The sequence below is a fragment of the Salvelinus alpinus genome, chromosome 5 (assembly GCF_045679555.1).
Source record: "Salvelinus alpinus chromosome 5, SLU_Salpinus.1, whole genome shotgun sequence".
Taxonomy (NCBI): domain Eukaryota; kingdom Metazoa; phylum Chordata; class Actinopteri; order Salmoniformes; family Salmonidae; genus Salvelinus; species Salvelinus alpinus.
In genome coordinates this window covers 54729099-54753143 of record NC_092090.1, presented here as the reverse complement: position 1 = coordinate 54753143, position 24045 = coordinate 54729099, and the positions used below count along the sequence as shown (strand labels likewise).

The window sequence follows — 24045 nt, the reverse complement described above, 5'->3', positions numbered from 1 at the left end:
ATACCTATATAACGTAGGTACAGGACATAATGACGCCACGTAAAATGTTGGGCTTCACGTGCAACAAAGCATTGTTAACCTAGCCCACAATGTCTGCTGTGTGGATCAAGCAGTCAACAAGTCGAGCAGTCATTTGAAAGAGTAAGAACATTTCAGTAAAGCCAAGATAATGGAATTCATTGCCCTTGACAATCAACCGTTCTCTGTCATGGGTGATGTTGGCTTTTGCTGACTGGTCGAACACCGGTACACACTACCAAATGGGCTATTTTTCTGATGTTGCCCTACCGGAGTTACACAGTAATAGCGTCACTGCTATTAGCTTCACGACATAGATACTATGGAACGCCGTTTGGGTCTTTGCGTGTCAAAAAATATACAGTAACACTGTTAAAGCACAATAGTGGAATTTGCAGTTTGCCTTCAGAATAAAAGTATGTAATTGACAGTGATGCAAATTATTACAAATAGTAGCATTATGCCATACTTTTATTTTGAAGGCTAACCGCAAAGTCCGCTATTGTGACTAATCCTTATTGTGGCTAGCTTCACATAGATGGTCCGACCACCATTAATCAAATAAGAACTGTCTTATAAATTAGGCTTAATTTAGATGACACCTAGCAATATAGTTAGCTAGCTAGCTATAGCTACTGAAACAAATTATGTCGTTTTGCTATGTTTTTGGGGAAGAACTACATTGTTTGCATCAATGGGCTAGCTAGCTTTTTTTAATGATCAGCACTGTAGGTGCGCGAGACAACTTTACCAGCATCATAGCATACGTATCGATGAATCGTTGTGACATATGGAATACGAGTGATAGTGTAATCAATGTGTAATAACTACGTAAAAAATTGTGACGTTCAGTCATATTCAAGTCCTGATTGATCAACAAACTTATTTGACATGTCAAATTGTGTTATTTGACGTGTCAAATAGTGTTAAATAGTATATTTTTTGACACGCAAAGACCCAAACGGCGTTCCATAGGAATCCTGGTTGAGAATGAAACGACTGAACAAATGAACAACGAAACAGCAGAGCAAGTAAGTAACAGAAATAGGTTTTGATTATGTTTTACTGGTAAATGGGGACATAAGTACATGCCAACAAATAATGTTTTGGTGTGTGTGTGTGTAACCTTTATTTAACTAGGTAAGTCAGTTAAGAACAAATTCTTATTTACAATGACGGCCGGATGACGCTGGGCCAATTGTGCGCCGCACAATGGGACTCCCAATCATGGTTGGATGTGATACAGCCTGGATTCGAACCGGGGACTGTAGTGACGCCTCTTGCACTGAGATGCAGTGCGTTAGACCGCTGCGTCCGTGTGTTTGTGTGTGTGTTAACTATTTAACTGTACTGGCATGCTTAAAAGGCAGCTAAAATGTTAAATATCGGTTATTGGTATTGGCCAAAAATGTAATATCGGTGCATCACTAGTACAGTGCCTTCAGAAACTATTCAAACTCTTTGACTTTTTCCACATTTTTTTTTCTCTTCACACAATACACCATAATGACAAAGCAAAAATAGGTTTTTAGAAATGTTTGCTATTTTAGATTTTTTTTAAACGGAAATATGACATTTAAGTATTCTGACCCTTTACTTATTCTGACCCTTTACTTTGTTGAAGCACCTTTGGCAGCGATTACAGCCTCGAGTCTTCTTGCGTATGACACTAAAAGCTTGGCACCTGTATTTGGGGAGTTTCTCCCATTCTTCTCTGCAGATCCTCTCAGGTTGGATGGGGAGCGTTGCTGCACAGCTATTTTCAGGTCTCTCCAGAGATGTTAGATCGGGTTCAAGTCCGGGCTCTGGCTGTGCCACTCAAGGACATTCAGAGACTTGTCCTGAAGCCACTCCTGCGTTGTCTTGGCTGTGTGATTCGGGTCTTTGTCCTGTTGGAAGGTGAACCTTGATACCAGTCTGAGGTCCTGAGCACTCTGGAGCAGGTTTTCATCATGGATCTCTCTGTACTTTGAAGAAGTGCAGTTGCACCTTCTAAACCACACTGTCTGTTTAGTTGGACCATTTCAGATAGTCAGTGACGTGTACGCCGAGTAGCTGAAGCTTTTCACCTTCTCCACTGCGGTCCCATCGATGTGGATAGGGGCGTGCTCCCTCTGCTGTTTCCTGAAGTCCACGATCAGCTTCTTCGTTTTGTTGACATTGAGGGAGAGGTTAATTTCCTGGCACCACTCCGCCAGGGCCTTCACTTCCTCCCTGTAAACTGAGGTTAGCGAAGTGGCAGTGTTGTTTTCTACCTTCACCACCTGGGGGCGTCCAAACAGGATGTCCAGGACCCAGTTGCACAGGGCGGGGTTCAGTCCCAGGGCTCCAAGCTTAATGATGAGCTCTGAGAGTACTATGGTGTTGAAGGCTGAGCTATAGTCAATGAACAGCATTCCTACATAGGTATTCCTCTTGTCCAGATGGGATAGGGCAGTGCGATTGCATTTGCAAATTGAAGTGGGTCTAGGGTGTCAGGTAAGGAAGAGGTGATATGATCCTTAACTAGCCTCTCAAAGCAATTGAGTTAATTTACCTTTGCTTTTTCAGGGACAGGAACAATGGTGGACATCTTGAAGCAATTGGGGACAGCAGACTGGGATAGGGAGAGATTGAATATGTCTGTAAACATGCTTAAATGTCTTACTCACGTTGGGCACGGAGAACGAGAGCCCACACTCCTTGGTAGCGGGCCGCGTCGGTGGCACTGTGTTATCCTCAGAGTGGGCGAAAAAGGTGTTTAGCTTGTCCGGGAGCAAGACGTCGGTGTCCGTGACATGGATGGTTTTCCCTTTGTAATCTGTTATTGTCTGTAGACCTTGCCACATACATCTCCTTGTCTGAGCCATTGAATTGCGACTCCACTTTGTCTCTTTAGTGACGTTTTGCCTGTGTGATTGCCTTACAGAGGGAATAATTACACTGTTGGTATTCAACCGTATTCCCAGTCACCTTTCCATGGTTAAATGAGGTGGTTTGCGCTTTCAGTTTAGCGCGAATGCTGCCATCTATCCACGGTTTCTGGTTTGGGTAGGTTTTAATAGTCACAGTGGGAACAACATCGCCTATACTCTTCCTGACAGTCACCGTGTCTGTGTATACGCCAATGTTATTTTGAGGCTACCCTGAACATATCCCAGTCCATGTGATCAAAACTATCTTGAAGCATGGATTCTGATTGGTCAGACCAGCGTTGAATAGACCTTAGCACAGGTACATCCTGTTTGAGTTTCTGCTTATAGGAAGGGAGGAGCAAAATAGGGTTGTGATCTGATTTGCCGAAGGGAGGCCTTGTAGGCAACCCGGAAGGGGGAGTAGCAGTGATAGAGCGTTTTAGCAGCACGAGAACCACAGTCAATGTGTTGATAGTACTTCGGTAGTGTTTTCCTCAAATCTGGTTTGTGTAGATATGTGGTTTACAGTTTGCACACAGTCCAGTGTAGCTCCTTGAGGGCCACCGTGGTATCGGCTTGATGCGGAATATACACGGCTTTGACTATAACCGAAGATCATTTTCTTGGAAGGTCATTCGTCGGCATTTGAGATCCTCACCCTGAGCTCATCTACTTTATTGTCCATAGACTGAACATTAGCTAGTAATATACTCGGAAGCGGTGGATGGTGTGCACACCTCCTGAGTCTGACTAGAATACCTCTTCTCCGCCGGCGGCATCTTGGAGCAGCCTCTGGGGTAAGTTCAATTGCCCTGAGCGGTAAGAACAAAGAATCCAATTCGCCAAAGGCGTATTCCTGGTCGCAATGCTGGTTAGTTACCGCCGCTCTGATATCCTAAAGTTATTTCCGGCTGTATGTAATAACACAAAAACATTCTGGGCTACTAATGTAAGAATTAACACACCAAAAAACAAAATACTGCAAAGTTGCGTAGGAGCTAGAAGCAGAGCTGCGATATTTGTTGGCCCCATCGTACAGTATGTCCCTTAATGTCTGTGACTACACACACTTCCCAACACTTCCTGTCCTTATGTTAGATAATAACCAATATCAGATTGCTTTTAATTTTATATCTCAGCAACATACAGTAGGACACATGCTATTCAAGGCTGTCAGCAATGAGGTGATGATGCAAAATGCATTATCATGACCGTTTATGTTCTGTACCAAAAGGGTTCTATGTCAAAAACTTGACTCCTTTAACTGTATGCCAGCGGTTCTTTCTCATTGTAGAGAGTGGCGGTATGATGGACAGAGCCTGCTCCCTCAATGGAACCCCAGAGAGCATTGAGTGAGTTTTTATATTGAGACGTTGAACGTGACAGAAATTCTATAAACTCAGTAGCAGTATCGTCAACAATCCTTTGTCATTTTGAAAAGAACAATATGTCCCCTTATTGATGGTTTCTATAGATGCTCACACACTGTATTAACTGCAACTCTGTTGATACACATTTATTTAACTGTTACTCCAAAATATTACAGTAATTGACAATACATAATACAGTTTTAAAAACCACATTGTGTACCAATCATAAAATGTTGACACTGTAGGCAATCATAGTACAGTATGTAATTGGTATTGACTATAATACATCACATCATCTATACATCATTGATATGCAACTGTTTGCTCTCCACCAGGCAGGCCAAGAGAATGCTTGGGCAGATAGTGGACCGCTGTCGAAACAGCTCTGGGTTCCACAGCGAGGCTGAGGACAACAGCTCAGTCCACGAGATGCTCATCCCAGCCAGCAAAGTGGGCCTAGTCATCGGGAGGGGAGGGGACACCATCAAGCAACTGCAGGTATGCCTTCTAAGAGAAAGAAAATGTAATCAGTTCTCTTGGGCTATAGTACTCCCTCTAGCCTACTATACTAATCCAGTATGATCTACAACTGGCCTTATTACTACCATTATAACTGCAGTCACTACTGATACTAGGCCTTCAAAGCTTTTTTTAACCCCACTACAACTTATTTCGCAACCATAAATACTTCAAGACAAGCATGCACACACATTTTCATTTGGAAATGTTATTTTTCTAGTCTCTGCAGTCTTTTCTCAACTGTATCCACCTGTAAAACTCATTTGTGATTTGAACATCAAGTAATTACCAAAATAAAGGAATCACTTGAGTAAATGAGGGTTCTGGCATCTCTGTTATGGTGTGGGGTCAGGGGTTAAAGTTCTCCCTTCCTCTCAGACACACTTACCCATCCATCCATCGACTTACTCATCCATTCTCATTCCACACACCCATTCTCTCCCACCCCCCTAGACATATTCATATTCACTATCCCTTACTCTTCCCTCATACTCCTGTTCATATACACAATCACACCCACGCACATCCATGAACAGCTATAAGATAAGACTTTATGTTAAATACATTTTTTAAATGTAACCTTTTTTTAACTAGGTAAGTCAGTTAATTAAGAACAAATTCTTATTTACAATGACGGCCTACACCGTCCGAACACGGACGACGCTGGGCCAATTGTGCGCCGCCCTATGGGACTCTCATTCACGGCCGGTTGTGATACAGCCTTTATTAGTCCATACAGGGTTGAAATATGTCTTCTGCTTTTTATCCAACCTAACAGATATACACACACATCCACACAAACACACATTAGGTTGGAGAGGCAGTAAAATTAATAAGCGTTCTGGGTAGATTAGGAGAGGCTGTCTAGTCATTATTATTCCTTGTTTGCCATTTATAGCTAATATTCAATGGTTGTTATTGGTGAGAGTGGAGATGGGATTGGGATGGTGTGGCTAAATCAGACACTTCTCTGATTTAGGTGTGATGCCTTCGGGTCTCTTTGTGGACCCACTCTCTCCTAGAGCCCCACCAGCCTCTATATTTTTTAATTTGTTAGGAGAGGAGTTGGAGTTTAAAAGCCCTAAAAAGGCACAGTGCCTCAAAGTACAAAGAAGTACTTTACTTTATATGTTTTGTATGTTCTCTGTTAAATGTTTGTTCTTTCTACATGGTCACACGTTATATAATGTGCGTAATGTACAGTCGTGGCCAAAAGTTTTGAGAATGACCCAATATTAATTTCCACAAAGTTTGCTGCTTCATTGTCTTTAGATATTTTTGTCAGATGTTACTATGGAATACTGAAGTATAATTACAAGCATTTCATAAGTGTCAAAGGCTTTTATTGACAATTACATGAAGTTGATGCAAAGAGTCAATATTTGCAGTGTTGACCCTTCTTTTTCAAGACCTCTGCAATCCGCCCTGGCATGCTGTCAATTAACTTCTGGGCTAATTCCTAACTGATGGCAGCCCATTCTTGCATACTCAATGCTTGGAGTTTGTCAGAAATTGTGGGTTTTTGTTTGTCCACCCGCCTCTTGAGGATTGACCACAAGTTCTCAATGCAATTAAGGTCTGGGGAGTTTCCTGAAAATAAAGGAAAGCTGCACACTCTAGGAGCTCAGATGCAACATTTTAATTACCAACGTTTCGACAGCCAAGCTGTCTTCATCAGGACCCAAAATATTGATGTTTTGTTCACCGAGTCACTTAGTTATCACTTTTGCCTTATGGCAAGGTGCTCCATCATGCTGGAAAAGGCATTGTTCATCACCAAACTGTTCCTGGATGGTTGGGAGAAGTTGCTCTCGGAGGATGTGTTGGTACCATTCTTTATTCATGGCTGTGTTCTTAGGCAAAATTGTCTCCCTTGGCTGAGAAGCAACCCCACACATGAATGGTCTCAGGATGCTTTACTGTTGGCATGACACAGGATTGATGGTAGCGCTCACCTTGTCTTCTCCGGACAAGCTTTTGTCCGGATGCCCCAAACAATCGGAAAGGGGATTCAGAGAAAATGACTTTACCTCAGTCCACAGCAGTCCAATCCCTGTACCTTTTGCAGAATATCAGTCTGTCCCTGATTGTTTTCCTGGAGAGAAGTGGCTTCTTTGCTGTCCTTCTTGACACCAGGCCATCCTCCAAAAGTCTTCGCCTCACTGTGCGTGCAGATGCACTCACACCTGCCTGCTGCCATTCCTGAGCAAGCTCTGTACTGGTGATGCCCCGATCCCGCAGCTGAATCAACTTTAGGAGACGGTCTTGGCGCTTGCTGGACTTTCTTGAGCGCCCTGAAGCCTTCTTCACAACAATTGAACCGCTCTCCTTGAAGTTCTTGATGATCCGATAAATGGTTGATTTAGGTGCAATCTTACTGGCAGCAATATCCTTGCCTGTGAAGCCCTTTTTGTGCAAAGCAATGATGACGGCGTTTCCTTGCAGGTAACCATGATTGACAGAGGAAGAACAATGATTCCAAGCACCACCCTCCTTTTGAAGCTTCCAGTCTGTTATTCAAACTTAATCAGCATGACAGAGTGATCTCCAGCCTTGTCCTCGTCAACACTCACACCTGTTTTAACGAGAGAATCACTGACATGATGTCAGCTGGTTCTTTTGTGGCAGGGCTGAAATGCAGTGGAAATGTTTTTGGGGGATTAAGTTAATTTGCATGGCAAAGAGGAACTTTGCAATTAATTGCAATTCATCTGATAACTCTTCATAACATTCTGGAGTATATGCAAATTGCCATCATACAAACTGAGGCAGCAGACTTTGTGAAAATGTATATTTGTGTCATTCTCAACTTTTGGCCGACTGTATATAATAATTATGTATTCATACTATGACTCTCTCATTTTATTATTACATGGAATTGTCAGCAGATGTGGTTTTCCTGAAAGAGTTGCTTAAAAAAAACATTTAAAGAGGAGTTGTAGGCATCCTGATAAATAATACACATTTTCTTCTCTTATATCCCAGCCCCCAAACCAAGAAGGTTGCTTTTTAATCTTGCAATGTACCTTACGTGGGGTGAAATACACATTATTTCATTGCATATCCTCCTAGGGGTAAATCTGTTTTCTTTAGATATACACTACCGATGAAAAGTTTGGGGTCACTAAGACATTTCCTTGTTTTTGAAAGAAAAGCACAACAAAATTGCATTTCTTTCAAAAACAAGGACATTTCTAAGTGACCCCAAACTTTTGAACGTAGTGTAATTCAAGCTATATTAGCTCAAATCCAGACAGGAACTATTTTTTTAGCAGGTAACTTAAATCACACATTTGACAAGTTAGACAGACATAGTAATTAAAAAGGCACATTTAAGGAGCCTCCAAAGATGCTGAAAAATGTCATATCTACATACAAATCATTTACAGGATATTACTTTTCCCAACTACAAAGGACAGTTAGTGACAGAATATGGAGAATGAACAGTGCACATTTTCAAGACCCTGAAATTTATGAAATACGTAAATGATTTAAAATAAATCTTTACCGTTGCAAATGTAGACAGAGAAGTCAAAATATATATATATTTTTTAGAAAGAACCCTTAAGAAATATTTACAAGGTAAAGATGAAAATACAATTCCTGAACTTAAGCAGCAATAATATATTTTACTTTTGAAGAGAGCCAACAACTACAGGTTAAACTCCAGTAAAGCATAGAAAATAATAGAAAACCTGGTAAACATCTCACACCTCTCACAAAACGGAACACTCGCCAAACCAGTTAAACTCAGCAAAAAAAGAAACGTCCTCTCACTGTCAACTGCGTTTATTTTCAGCAAACTTAACATGTGTAAATATTTGTATGAACATAAGATTCAAGAACTGAGACATAAACTGAACAAGTTCCACAGACATGTGACTAACAGAAATGGAATAATGTGTCCCTGAACAAAGGGGGGGATCAAAATCAAAAGTAACAGTCAGTATCTGGTGTGGCCACCAGCTGCATGAAGTACTGTAGTGCATCTCCTCCTCATGGACTGCACCAGATTTACCAGTTCTTGTTGTGAGATGTTACTCCACTCTTCCACCAAGGCACCTGCAAGTTCCCGGACATTTCTGGGGGGAATGGCCCTTGCCCTCACCCTCCAATCCAACCGGTCCCAGACGTGCTCAATGGGATTGAGATCCGGGCTCTTTGCTGGCCATGGCAGAACACTAACATTCCCGTCTTGAAGGAAATCACACACAGAACGAGCAGTATGGTTGGTGGCATTGTCATGCTGGAGGGTCATGTCAGGATGAGCCTGCAGGAAGGGTACCACATGGGGGAAGAGGATGTCTTCCCTGTAATGCACAGCGTTGAGATTGCCTGCAATGACAGTGTGAGCACTGATGGAGGGATTGTGCGTTCCTGGTGTAACTCTGGCAGTTGTTGCCAGCCTGTACCTGTCCCGCAGGTGTGACGTTCCGATGTACCGATCCTGTGCAGGTGTTACCCTTTGGTCTGCCACTGCGAGGACGATCAGCTGTCTGTCCTGTCTCCCTGTAGCGCTGTCTTAGGCGTCTCACAGTACGGACATTGCAATTTATTACCCTTGCCACATCTGCAGTCCTCATGCCTCCTTGCGGCATGCCTAAGGCACGTTCACGCAGATGAGCAGGGACCCTGGGCATCTTTCTTTTTGTGTTTTTCAGAGTCAGTAGAAAGGCCTCTTTATTGTCCTAAGTTTTCATAACTGTGACCTTAATTGCGTACCGTCTGTAACCTGTCAGTGTCTTAACGACTGTTCCACAGGTGCATGTTCATTAAATGTTTATGGTTCGTCGAACAAGCATGGGAAAGAGTGTTTAAATCCTTTACAATAAAGATCTGTGAAGTTATTTGGATTTTTACGAATTATCTTTGAAGACAACATCCTGAAAAAGGGACGTTTCATTCAGTTTATAATTTTTAAAGATAAGGATACAAATGCTTTAATTAGGAACAACAACATAATTAATGACAAGGTTGTGTCTATTGACACACCCGTGCGTCAATCTAAGTAACATTATTAAAAAAAATCCCTGTCAAAATACGTCAGTTTAAGCTAGATATATCTGTTTTCTTGCATGGGCTGCGTCTCAATATATTGCATCCGCCTATGTCGGCCTTCCTGGAAGGTGGCCGAGCTACAGCGGTTTTTGTCAGACAATGAGACATCCTGAAAGTCTTCTTTCAGCGCCTCCATGCTCTGGACACTACGCTGACAGACACAGCAAACCTTGCCACAGCTCGCATTGATGTGCCATCCTGGATGAGCTGCACTACCTGAGCCACTTGTGTGGGTTGTAGACTCCGTCTCATGCTCACCAAAACATCTTTAGCGTCTGAACACTGATGTGCCAACTTCTGTCTTTAGCGTCTGAACCGTTTGGGCTACAAATAGGGCTGTGGCGGTCACGAAATTTAGTGAGCCGGTAATTGTCAAGCAAATAACTGTCAGTCTCACGGTAATTTACCATTTAATTAACATAAACACATTTAGCATCTCCTGGCTTCTACACATAGCCCATAAGCCACTGATGCAGACCTTTGGAACATCTACATTTTAAAAAGTCTAATAAATCTATGTAATACAGCCTACACCTTCTCAATTAATCCTTGTCCTTATGTTAAGTCCTGATCTGGCTATGCCATATGGCTGTGGGCTCCACTAGTTAATTTAGCAGACAAGATTTGGTTTGAATTCCGTGGCATTATTTTATAGTATGAAGAATACAATTGAACAAAGTTCAATGAAATAGAAAGGATATTTTCTTCAAACGATTTGAGGGAGTACGCACATGCGGCTGTTCTGTGTTGAGCGGTTAACAAATAAATATATACTCCAATATGCTTATTCATTTAACTTTAGTTGTTCTACAGACATTGGGTTACACGTTTTTTGATTATTAATACATTGTAAGGCTTCATGATGCGATCCTAATGATGATTTGAAAAAGTTATTTTTTGCGCAGGCCGTACACACTTCATCAGTCTCTCATTCACAATTTTGACAATGCCTCGAATAAAAAAAAAAATCCATGCCTTTTGTGGCCGTTGTTCCCTTCTCCCTGAGTGCTGCATGCCCCTGAAGCACCTCTCACTCACATGGCTCTCCATCACATGATCGGCTCTTTCTCACAGGCTACAAGTGAAGACAGACACTTCGGGGTCACAACTGCGTGCGTCTTTATCCGTGGTGTATATTGAAGATATTGGAAGAACTGTCCACATTTACTTTTCGTCAGCCAACAAGTGTAGGCCTAACGAACATCAAAAGCACTAGCCTATGTCAATCTACTATCCCCCATAGTATAAAAGTTTACCAATTCTGTGCATGAAATAATCTGAATTTTTATGGGACAGTTGTGGGATGCGATAGATCTCAAATTAATACAATCGTTTAAAAAATGACCCAATGAGGCTGACGCAACAAATCAGAAAGTTTAGCTTAAAATGTGATAAACTATTAGGTTATTTCTTCACATAAGCGCAGCAATGCACACACGGCAGTAGACTATATGCGCGAATGTTCCATTAGTGGGAAAACACCATTATCAAAAGTGACCGCAAATGTGATTATGCATGTAAATGCTTCTATTATAAAGGTTCATTTTTATGGTGAAAATGATCTTCCCCAAAATTGAAATTGACGTGCTGCTTATGTATGCCAGTTAGGCTCTACAGCAACCCTTGTAAAGCGGATGAATGTGCTTAATTTTATGAAGTTATTTGGATACTTTTTAGTTGTGACACAAACCTTATCAAAACATAGGCCTATGGGCTAGGCTACATGAGGTGTGCGACTATGATTAGAAAAAGTAGGGGGAAAAAGTTGTTTCTTGCCTTACGCTGGGTATCATTCACAAGTGATAGGCTAATATTTTCCGCCATCAGACTATTCTTGATTTAATCTTGTCTTTACATGTATTAAGTAATATATGTATGACATTTGTTTTGATTTAGAATGGACCATTATCATGCACCTGTCTGGAAACGGGGGCAACAGGAAAAAATACATGTCATCTATGCACTTAATTAGCGAATGGAGGACACTTTTCCCATTGTTCATTTTCATGCCGGCCAGGTAGGCTATACTCCTGTTGTTAAGATAAGCAATGTGCTTAATATTAGGAAAGTTGAGAAATGCACTGCTCAAAAAAATAAAGGGAACACTAAAATAACACATCCTACATCTGAATGAATGAAACATTCTTATTAAATACTTTTTTCTTTACATAGTTGAATGTGCTGACTACAAAATCACACAAAAATTATCAATGGAAATCAAATTTATCAACCCATGGAGGTCTGGATTTGGAGTCACACTCAAAATTAAAGTGGAAAACCACACTACAGGCTGATCTAACTTTGATGTAATGTCCTTAAAACAAGTCAAAATGAGGCTCAGTAGTGTGTGTGGCATCCACGTGCCTGTATGACCTCCCTACAACGCCTGGGCATGCTCCTGATGAGGTGGCGGATGGTCTCCTGAGGGATCTCCTCCCAGACCTGGACTAAAGCATCCGCCAACTCCTGGACAGTCTGTGGTGCAACGTGGCGTTGGTGGATGGAGCGAGACATGTTGTCCCAGATGTGCTCAATTGGATTCAGGTCTGGGGAACGGGCGGGCCAGTCCATAGCATCCAATGCCTTCCTCTTGCAGGAACTGCTGACACACTCCAGCCACATGAGGTCTAGCATTGTCTTGCATTAGGAGGAACCCAGGGCCAACCGCACCAGCATATGGTCTCACAAGGGTTCTGAGGATCTCATCTCGGTACCTAATGGCAGTCAGGCTACCTCTGGCGAGCCCCCCAAAGAAATGCCACCCCACACCATGACTGACCCACCGCCAAACCGGTCATGCTGGAGGATGTTGCAGGCAGCAGAACGTTCTCCACGGCGTCTCCAGACTCTGTCACGTCTGTCACATGTGCGTGTGAACCTGCTTTCATCTGTGAAGAGCACAGGGCGCCACTGGCGAATTTGCCAATCTTGGTGTTCTCTGGCAAATGCCAAACGTCCTGCACCTGTGGACGTCGGGCCCTCATACCACCCTCATGGAGTCTGTTTCTGACCGTTTGAGCAGACACATGCACATTTGTGGCCTGCTGGAGGTCATTTTGCAGGGCTCTGGCAGTGCTCCTCCTAATCCTCCTTGCACAAAGGCGGAGGTAGCGGTCCTGCTGCTGGGTTGTTGCCCTCCTACGGCCTCCTCCACGTCTCCTGATGTACTGGCCTGTCTCCTGGTAGCGCCTCCATGCTCTGGACACTACGCTGACAGACACAGCAAACCTTGCCACAGCTCGCATTGATGTGCCATCCTGGATGAGCTGCACTACCTGAGCCACTTGTGTGGGTTGTAGACTCCGTCTCATGCTACCACTAGAGTGAAAGCACCGCCAGCATTCAAAAGTGACCAAAACATCAGCCAGGAAGCATAGGAACTGAGAAGTGGTCTGTGGTCACCACCTGCAGAACCACTCCTTTATTGGGGGTGTCTTGCTAATTGCCTATAATTTCCACCTTTTGTCTATTCCATTTGCACAACAGCATGTGAAATGTATTGTCAATCAGTGTTGCTTCCTAAGTGGACAGTTTGATTTCACAGAAGTGTGATTGACTTGGAGTTACATTGTGTTGTTTAAGTGTTCCCTTTATTTTTTTGAGCAGTGTATATATAATAGGCGTAGTCTATAGAAAGCTGATGGGATCCTCCTCTTTATAATATAATAGGCCATCACTCTGTTATCTCTCGCAATTGCATAGCCTATAGAAATGTTGCACAAAATGAGCTCATGGGCTCTCATGAAGTGTTTGATTTAGATTTTCGATTACATTTGCATTGATGTCAGAGTGATTAGAGGGACAATAGAGTGCTGAGGTCCAGGCAGTTAGCAAGTTTGGTAGGCTACTGATGACCATCAGCAGCATCAGATCTTGGAGAACCCTTATAACCGTTACTAAACAGTCACGTGGAATTTGACTGCCTTCATGACTCGTGGCCGCCAGTGTGGCGGTAATATGGTCACTACAACAGCCTTAGCTACAAACTACACTGATCAAAAATGATCAAAGCAACATGCAACATTTTCAAAGATTTTACTGAGTTACAGTTCATATAAGGAAATCAGTCAACTTAAATAAATTCATTTTCAGCTTCCAGGAATTGTGTACAGATCCTTGCTACATGGGGTCGTGCATTATTATGCTGAAACATAAGAGGATCTCATCACGTCATCTCTGTGCATTGAAATTGCCATTGATAAAATACAATTGTGTTCGTTGTCCGTAGCTTATGCCTGGTCATACCATCACCCCACCACCAACATTGGGCACTCTGTTCACAAAGTTGACATCAGCAAACCGCTTGCGCGCACAACGCTATACACGCTGTCTGCCATCTGCCCAAAACCGGGATTCATCTGTGAAGAGCACACTTCTCCAGCGTGCCAACGAAGGTGAGCATTTGCCCACTGAAGTCTCTTACGATGCCAAACTGCAACTGCTGGTGTGGTTACATGTGGTTTGCTGTTGTGAGACCGGTTGAACGTTCTGCCAAATTCTCTAAAACAACGTTAGAGGCGGCTTATGGTCGAGAAATTAACATTGACTTCTTTGGCAACAGTTCTGATGGATATTTCTGCAGTCAGCATGCCAATTGCATGCTCTCTCAACTTGAGACATCTGTGGCATTGTGTTGTGTGACAACTGCACATGTTAGTGTCCTTTTATTGTCGACAGAACAAGGTGCACTTGTGTAGTAATGATCATGCTGTTTAATCAGCTTCTTGATATGCCTCACCTGTCAGGTGGATGGGTTATCTTGGCAAAAGAGAAATGCTAACTAACAGGGGTATAAACAAATATGTGCACACATTTGAGAGAAATAATCTTTTTGTGCGTATGACAAATTTCTGGGATCTTTTATTTCAGCTCAGGAAACATGGGACCAACACTTAACACATTGTGTTTATATTTTTGTTCGGTGTAATATGACCCCATTGTGGAATGGGGAGACTCTCACAAGCATGATGGTGTTCATCGTTTTCCTCTAAGTCTCCCATTAGTGTCACGGGACTCGTCTGAAGGGAACCCATACAAATGGAAGGCATTGTGGAGGTAGTTTTGTGCTAACAAAAATAAGGGGTAAAATATGTTTCCAAAAAACAAAAATATTCTCCTAGATACTGTATAGGACATACACTTCAAAACCTTATTCCTTATGATTTATTTTTTGACTATTTTTCTCTGCCATTTATGAATGTGTTATTCAATGTGTTTCTATGGGCTATAGCTAGAGCACTCCTGATATCTCCAGGAGTGATAAGTATAATTTGTATCTTCTTTGGCCTAGTACTGTATTTTTGCTAGCTAGGGCCAATTACTTAAAGTGATGCCTGTTTTCCCAGTGGCCTACTTGGTGTGAGAACTGCTGACTGCAGATAGTTGTTTACACATCAACCAGGATCAAGGGGCAGTGCAATTTGTGACTTGTTTTGGTAATCAGTGGCTGTATTGGAGGGGGAGTGGTTTCACGTCTCCTAGACAATCAGCAGTTAGTACAGGGCGGTGTGCTCTCTACCTCTGCTAGGGAATTAGCAATTAGTTAGTTCTTCAGTCTCTCCTGGGTTCTCAGCGGGAGATGTAAGTGGCGGTCATGGCGGTTTTGTCGCTGAAACAAAGACGGTTCTGCCGAGGTGTTCGTGGAAGGAAACAGGAATGCTCCACACCAGTCTCTCACTTGAGTATCTTACATAGTTAATTACAGATTATTTCATTTTGTTCTTTTGTAGCTTAGTCAACCATGTGTGTGTTTTCTATACCTGTTCACACCTCTCCCTGTAGGCTTTACAGACGCTCTCCACCCCTTGGTTGCAACCCTTCTAATTTAGTGTATCCTGCGTGCACAACCCATTTGGAATTCCGGGTCTCTGCAGCGTTTGGAACTGCCGATCTGCGGTCAAGAACGCGGAGTTCATCTCAGCCTATACTGCCCTTTAGGCCCTTGACTTTTTGGCCCTGACGGAGACATGGATCACCCCAGAGAACACTGCTACTCCTGCTACTCCAGCTGCTCTATCTTCATCTGACCATGTTTTCTCTCGTAGTCCTCGAGCATCTGGTCGTCGGGGCACAGGTCTACTCATTTCTCCGAAGTGAAGATTTTCTCTTTTCTCCATCTCACCTGTCCATCTCTTCATTTGAATTCCATGCTGTCACTGTCACTTGTCCATTCAAGCTTAACATTATTGTGATCTATCGCACACCAGGTGCCCTTGGAGAGTTCCTCAATGAGCTTTACACCTTGATAACCTAATTTCCTGACGATGGCTCACCGCTCTTCGTACCTGGCGATTTCAACCTCCCGACGTCTGCCTTTTATTAATTTCTTTCCAACTCTCTTTCCCCTCCTTGCCTCTCTTGACCTCATCTTTGCTAGAGGCTGCTTGCCTACTAATCTCGCTGCGACCCCCCCTCCCCCCCAGCTCTCTGATCTCTACTTTGTTTCCTTTTCTGTCTCCCTTTTCTCCCAACACTAACCACTCACCCCCTACCCAGATGGTCATGCACCATCGCAATCTTCACTCTCTCTCCCACTAGTCTCTCCTCTTCTATCCTATCATCTCTCCTTTCTGCCAAATCCTTCTCCCTCCTGTTTCCTGATTCTGCCTCTTCGACCCTACTCTCCTCCTCCGCATCCTATGACTCGCACTGTCCCCTTTCCTCCCGGCCTGGCTCGGCCCTCCCGTCCTGCTCCGTGGCTGAGTGACTTATTGCGAGCTTACAGAACAGGGCTGCGGGCCGCTGAGCGAAAGTGAATGAAAACTAAACTTCCAGAGGACCTATCATCCTTTCACTCCCCCTCTCTACATTCTCTTCCTCTGTATCCACTGCGAAAGCCCCTTTCCACCACTCTAAATGTCAAGCTTCTGCCTCAAACCCTAGGAAAGGATTTTACACCTTCTCAAATCAAATCAAGTTTATTTTATATTGCCCTTCGTACATCAGCTAATATCTCGAAGTGCTGTACAGAAACCCAGCCTAAAACCCCGAACAGCAAGCAATGCAGGTGTAGAAGCACGGTGGCTAGGAAAAACTCCCTAGAAAGGCCAAAACCTAGGGAGAAACCTAGCGAGGAACCAGGCTATGAGGGGTGGCCAGTCCTCTTCTGGCTGTGCCGGGTGGAGCTTATAACAGAACATGGCCAAGATGTTCAAATGTTCATAAATGACCAGCATGGTCAAATAATAATCAGGAGTAAATGTCAGTTGGCTTTTCATAGCCGATCATTAAGAGTATCTCTACCGCTCCTGCGGTCTCTAGAGAGTTGAAAACAGCAGGTCTGGGACAGGTAGCACGTCCGGTGGACAGGTCAGGGTTCCATAGCCGTGGGCTGAACAGTTGAAACTGGAGCAGCAGCATGGCCAGGTGGACTGGGGACAGCAAGGAGTCATCATGCCCGGTAGTCCTGACGCATGGTCCTAGGGCTCAGGTCCTCCGAGAGAGAGAAAGAAAGAGAGAAGGAGAGAATTAGAGAGGGCATACTTAAATTCACACAGGACACCGGATAAGACAGGAGAAGTACTCCAGATATAACCAACTGACCCTAGTCCCCCGACACATAAACTACTGCAGCATAAATACTGGAGGCTGAGACCGGAGGGGTCAGGAGACACTGTGGCCCCATCCGATGATACCCCCGGACAGGGCCAAACAGGAAGATATCTTCAACCACCAACTTACAATCCTGAGACAAGGCCGAGTATAGCCCACAAAGATCTCCACCACAGCACAAACCAAGGGGGGGCGCCAACCCAGACAGGAAGATCACGTCAGTAACTCAACCCACTCAAGTGACGCACCCCTCCTAGGGACGGCATGAAAGAGCACCAGTAAGCCAGTGACTCAGCCCCTGTAATAGGGTTAGAGGCAGAGAATCCCAGTGGAGAGAGGGGAACCGGCCAGGCAGAGACAGCAAGGGCGGTGCGTTGCTCCAGAGCCTTTCCGTTCACCTTCACACTCCTGGGCCAGACTACACTCAATCATATGACCTACTGAAGAGATAAGTCTTCAGTAAAGACTTAAAGGTCTTTCTCCTCCCTCCTTAATCCGCCACCCCCCCCCCCCCCCCCTCTCTTTGTGGACGACTTTGTCAACCACTTTGGAAAAAAGCTTGACAAATTCACGTACACAGATCAACCCTACACCTTGACCTCTTTCTCCAGACCTCTAGCCGCCCGACAACTTACCCACTTGACCACATCCCCTCCTCCCTTCTCAAGACCATCTCTGGGGACCTTCTCACTTCCCTCATCAACCTATCCCTGACCACTGGCTGTGTCCCCTCTGACTTCAAAATGTCCAAAGTTCCTCCCCTCCTCAAGAAACCAACACCAACTTTCTCATTATCTCTCTCAGAACGATCTTCTTGACCCTCACCAACTGAGACTGCTCTTCTCTGTGTCCCAGAGGCTCTCCGCACTGCCAACGCTGACTCTCTCTCTCTCTTCTCATCCTTCTATCCGCTGCCTTCGACACCGTGAACCATCAAATCCTCCTCTCCACCCTCTCAGGGCTGGGAATCTCAGGCTCTGAACACTCTTGAATTGCAACCTGCCTGACAGGCCGCTCCTACCAGGTGACGTGTGTCTGCACCACGTACTCTCACTACTGGTGTCCCCCAGGGCTCGGTTCTCCTCTTCTCTCTATGCACCAAGCCACTTGGCTCCGTCATATCCTCAAATGGTGTCTCCTTTCATTGCTATGCAGATGACACTCAACTTCAACCCCCCCCTTCTGACACCCAGGTGGCGACACGCATCTCTGCGTGCCTGGCAGATATCTCAACTTGGATGTTGGCCCACCACCTCAACCTCGACAAGACGGATCTGCTCTTCCTCCCGGGGAAGGCCTGCACGCTCAAAGACCATTCCATCACAATTGACAACTCCATCACAACTCCACAGTGTCACCCTCCCAGAGTAAAAAAAAAAAACCTTGGTGTGACCCTGGACAACACCCTATCGCTTTCTACAAACATCAAAGCAGTGACCCGCTCCTGCAGGTTCATGCTCTACAACATCCGTGGAGTACGACCCTACATCATACAGGAAGTGTTGCAGGTCCTAATCCAGGCACTTGTCCTCATCTGTCTAGACTACTGCAACTCGCTGTTGACTGGGCTCCCCGCTTGTGCCATCAAACCCCTGCAATTTATCCAGAACACTGCAGCCCGCCTGATTTTCAACCTTGCCAAGTTCTGTCATGTCACCCCTCTCCTCCGCACACTCCACTGGCTTCCAGTCGAAGCTCGCATCCGCTACAAGACCATGGTGCTTACCTACAGAACAGCAAGAGGAACTGCCCCTCCCTATCTTCAGGCTACGCTCAAACCCTATACCCCAACCCGGGCACGCCGTTCTGCCACCTCAGGTCTCTTGGTACACCAAACCCTACGGGAGGGCAACTCCCGCTCAGCACAGTCCAAGCTTTTCTCTGTCCTGGCACCCCAATGGTGGAACCAGCTTCCCCTTGAAGCTAGGACAGCAGAGTCCCCTCCCTACCCTAAACATCTGAAACCCTACCTCTGCAAACAGTATCTTAAATAATGCTCACCCTCACCAGCACTTGCACTTGACCCCCCCCCCCACACACACACACACTTCTAGATCTGACTGTACTGATAGCTACGTCATTGAGGAAAAATGTACTTTCTATTCCTGTGATATGTGGTTGTCCCACCTAGCTATCTTAAGATGAGTGTACTAACTGTAAGTTGCTCTGGATAAGAGCATCTGCTAAATGACAAAAAAGGAACTGGAAAGTTCAAATTCAGTATTTTATCCCAAAGGGGGTAGATAAGCTTTAACATTGCACATACAGTTCCTACACCTTGGACACACCTACTCATTTAAGGGTTTTTCTTTATTTATACAATTTTCTACATTTTAGAATAATTGTGAAGACATCAAAACTATGAAATAACACACATGGAATCATGTCCTAACCAAAAAAGTGTTAAACAAATCAATGCATTTTAGATTATTCAAAGTAGCCACACTTTGCTTTGATGGCAGCTTTGCACACTCTTGGCATTCTCTCAACCAGCTTCACCTGGAATGCTTTTCCAATAGTCTTGAAAGAGTTCCCACATATGGTGAGCACTTGTTGGCTGCTTTTCCTTCACTCTGCAGTTCAACTCATCCCAAACCATCTGGGTTTGAGGTCGGGTAATTGTGGAGGCCAGGTCATATGATGCAGCACCCCATCACTCTCCTCTTTGGTCAAATAGCCCTTACACAGCTTGGAGATGTGTTGGGTCATTGTCCTGTTGAAAAACAAATTATAGTCCCACTAAGCGCTACCCAGATGGGATGGCGTATCGCTGCAGAATGCTGTGGTAGCCATGCTGGTTAAGTGTGCCTTGAATTTTTAATAAATCACTGACACCAGCAAAGCACCCCAACACCATTCTTCACGGTGGGAACCACACACGCGGAGATCATCCGTTCACCTATATTGCGTCTCACAAAGACACGGTGGTTGGAACCAAAAATCTCAAATTTGGACTCATCAGACCAAAGGACAGATTTCCACTGGTCTAATGTCTATTGCTTGTGTTTCATGGCCCAAGCACGTCTCTTCTTATGACTGGTGTCCTTTAGTAGTGGTTTCTTTGCAGCAGTTCAACCCATGAAGGCCTGATTCACGCAGTCTCCTCTGAACAGGTGATGTTGAGTTGTGTCTGTTACTTGAACTCTGTGAAGCATTTATTTGCGCTGCAATTTCTGAGGTTGGTAACTCTAATGAACTTATCCTCTGCAGCAGAGGTAACTCTTCGTCTTCTTTTCCTGTGGCGGTCCTCATGAGAGCTAGTTTCATCATAGCGCTTGATGCTTTTGCGCCTGCATTTCAAGAAACTTTAAATGTTCTCGAAATTTTCAGAAAGTAATGATGGACTGTCGTTTGTAATTGCTTATTTGCGCTGTTCTTTAAAATAAAAGAATGTTATTGGTCACATTCACGTGTTTAGCAGATGTTTTTACAGGTGTAACGAAATGCTCTGACTGTGCAGTAATATCTAACAATTTCACAACATTTACCCAATACACACAAATCTAAGGAATGGTGTCAGAGCGGCATAGACAAAGATACAGTATATACAGTTGAAGTCGGAAGTTTACATACATCTTAGCCAAATACATTTAATCTCAGTTTTGGACAATTCCTGACATTTAATCCTAGTAAAAATCCCTGTCTTAGGTCAGTTAGGATCACCACTTTATTTTAAGAATATGAAATGTCAGAATAATAGTAGAGAGAACAATTTATTTCAGCTTTTATTTCTTTCATCATATTCCCAGTGGGTCAGAAGTTTACATACACTCAATTAGTATTTGGTAGCATTGCCTTTCAATTGTTTAACTTGGGTCAAACATTTCGGGTAGCCTTCCACAAGTTTCCCACAATAAGTTGGGTGAATTTTGGCCCATTCCTCCTGACAGAGCTGGTGTAACTGAGTCCGGTTTGTAGGACTCCTTGCTCGCACCCGCTTTTTCAGTTCTGCACACATATTTTCTATAGGATTGAGGTTAGGGCCTTGTGATGGCCACTCCAATACCTTGACTTTGTTGTTCTTAAGCCATTTTGCCACAACTTTGGAAGAATGCTTGGGGTCATTGTCCATTTGGAAGACCCATTTGCGACCAAGCTTTAACTTCCTGACTGATATCTTGAGATGTTACTTCAATATGTTCACGTAATTTTCCATCCTCATAATGCCATCTATGTTGTGAAGTGCACCCGTCCCTCCTGCAGCAAAGCACCCCCACAACAATGATGCTGCCACCCCTGTGCTTCACTGTTGGGATGGTGCTCTTCAGCTTGCAAGCCTCCCCGTTTTTCCTCCAAATGTAACGATGGTCATTAGTGCCCAACAGTTCTATTTTTGTTTCATCAGACCAGAGGGCATTTCTCCAAAACGTACGATCTTTGTCCCCATGTGCAGTTGCAAACCGTAGTCTGGCTTTTTTATGGCGGTTTTGGAGCAGTGGCTTCTTCCTTGCTGAGCGGCCTTTCAGGTTATATCGATATAGGACTCGTTTTACTGTGGATATAGATACTTTTGTACCCGTTTCCTCCAGCATATTCACAAGTTTCTTTGCTGTTCTGGGATTGATTTGCACATTTCGCACCAAAGTACTTTCATCTCTATTAGACCGAACACATCTCCTTCCTGAGCGGTATGATGGCTGCATGGTCCCATGGTGTTTATCCTTGCGTACTATTGTTTGTACAGATGGACGTGGTATCTTCAGGCGTTTGGAAATTGCTCCCAAGGATGGACCAGACTTGTGGTCTACTATTTTTTTTCCACTCTGTGGAATGTTGTCCCACTCCTGTTCAATGGCTGTGCGAAGTTGCTGGATATTGGCGAGAACTGAAACACGCTGTCATACTTGTCGTTTCAGAACATCCCAAACATACTCATTGGGTGACATGTCTTGTGAGTATGCAGGCCATGGAAGAACTGGGACATTTTCAGCTTCCAGGATTTGTGTACAGATCCATGCGACATAGGGTTGTGCATTATCATGCTGAAACATGAGGTGACTTTGAGATATGAGCTGATGTAAGAAGGGCTATATAAATACATTTGATTTGATTTGTGATGGCGGTGGATGAATGGCACGAAAATGGGCCTCAGGATCTCGTCACGGTATCTCTGTTCATTCAAATTGACATCAATAAAATGCAATTTTGTTCGTTGTCCGTAGCTTATGCCTGTCCATACCGTAATCCCACTGCAACCATGGGGCACTCTGTTCACAATGTTGACATCAGCAAACCGGTCGCTCACACGACGCAAGCAGTTGTGAGGCCAGTTGAACATACTGACACATTTTCTAAGATGACGTTAGAGGCAGCTTATGGTTGAGAAATTAACATTCAATTGTCTGGCAACTGCTCTGGCCGGCATTCCTGGAGATATCCTCACTAGTAGGGATGTAAAAAAAATTGTGCACAACATTTGAGAGCTTTTTGTGCTTATGGAACATTTCTGGCATGTTTTTTTCAGCTCATATAACATGGGACAAACATTTACATGTTGAGTTTATATTTTTGTTCAGTGTAGATATGAAGACTTAAGATATTAATGTTTCAAGAAAGGAGTGTATATTTGGCCTGGCAAAGCGTCTTTTTTCTCTGACTGAATGGAAATTGATAATTTAGTTTTTTACTCCACTGATCTCGGGAAGAAAATAGAGTCAAGACCGAGTACAAATGTATCTGACACCGAGATGAGACCAAGACACTGTCATCTCAAGAACAACACTGCTTTCAACCATCTTGAATGGCCTTTTTTTCTATTCAAAACTTTGGAATCCTTCAACTTTCCAGCTGAAACAATACGTTTCATAAAAATATTTTATAAATATCCAGAAGCAAAAATATAAACCAATAATACATTATCTGATGAATTTGCTTTAGAAAGGGGCACAAGGGATGTCTTCTCTCCCCCCTCCTGTTTGCTTTGGCAATTGAACTGAGACAGGACCAAACATAACAGGTATCAGTATTGGTAAACATGAATATAAATAAAATGTATTTGCTGACGATCTCCTGATATACCTGACTAATATTGAAAACTTTCAGAATACTCTAAAATCTCAGGATAGAAAATTTACAAAATAATGGCAATAGGAAAAATAATATCTCATGGACCACAAAAAATATCTAACACTTATGATGTTTAATAAGTGACAACAAACAACAAATATTTAAAGGTAAATTTATCCCATTACTCAACAGGATGAAAGCAGATCTTGTTAAATGAAACAATCTTACTGTTAGAATAAACCTCTTCAGAATGGCATGCATTCAAATGTTTTTAAATGTATTCTCTGTAATATCAATTACCTCCACCAAAGACATTCTTTTAAAAAGTGAACACTGCTATAACAGACTTTATGTGGGCAAGTTAAACTCATAGAATAAAATAAATCTTCTTAACTCTCCGGACTTGGAATTGTGTCAACTCGCCACCCAAGCTTTTACTTGCAATATATTGTTAAATGAACTAAAGAGGAACCATCAGTACATATTGAAGATGCGCATGCTAATCCTCCGAACCTTTAGTAAGTCTATTTTCAAATTGTATTGGCCACATACACATTTTTTTGTAGATATTATTGCGGGTATAGCGAAATGCTTGTGTTCCTAGTGCAGTAGTATCTACCAATACACAC

At 43.5% G+C, this 24045-nt stretch overlaps 1 protein-coding gene across 4 annotated transcripts in view; it reads left to right on the top strand.

The window, feature by feature from the left end:
• Positions 1 to 24045, top strand: part of LOC139576349 (far upstream element-binding protein 3-like) — an 88841-nt gene that overhangs the window by 17624 nt on the left and 47172 nt on the right. For 3 of the 4 annotated variants that reach the window (XM_071402359.1, XM_071402358.1, XM_071402360.1), the window contains exons 6-7: positions 4207 to 4264; positions 4618 to 4780. In XM_071402359.1, the coding sequence (XP_071258460.1) occupies positions 4207 to 4264; positions 4618 to 4780 (221 nt within the window). Of the gene's footprint in view, positions 1 to 4187; positions 4265 to 4617; positions 4781 to 24045 lie in introns of all 4 variants that reach the window. The other variant, XM_071402362.1, reaches the window with a different exon arrangement.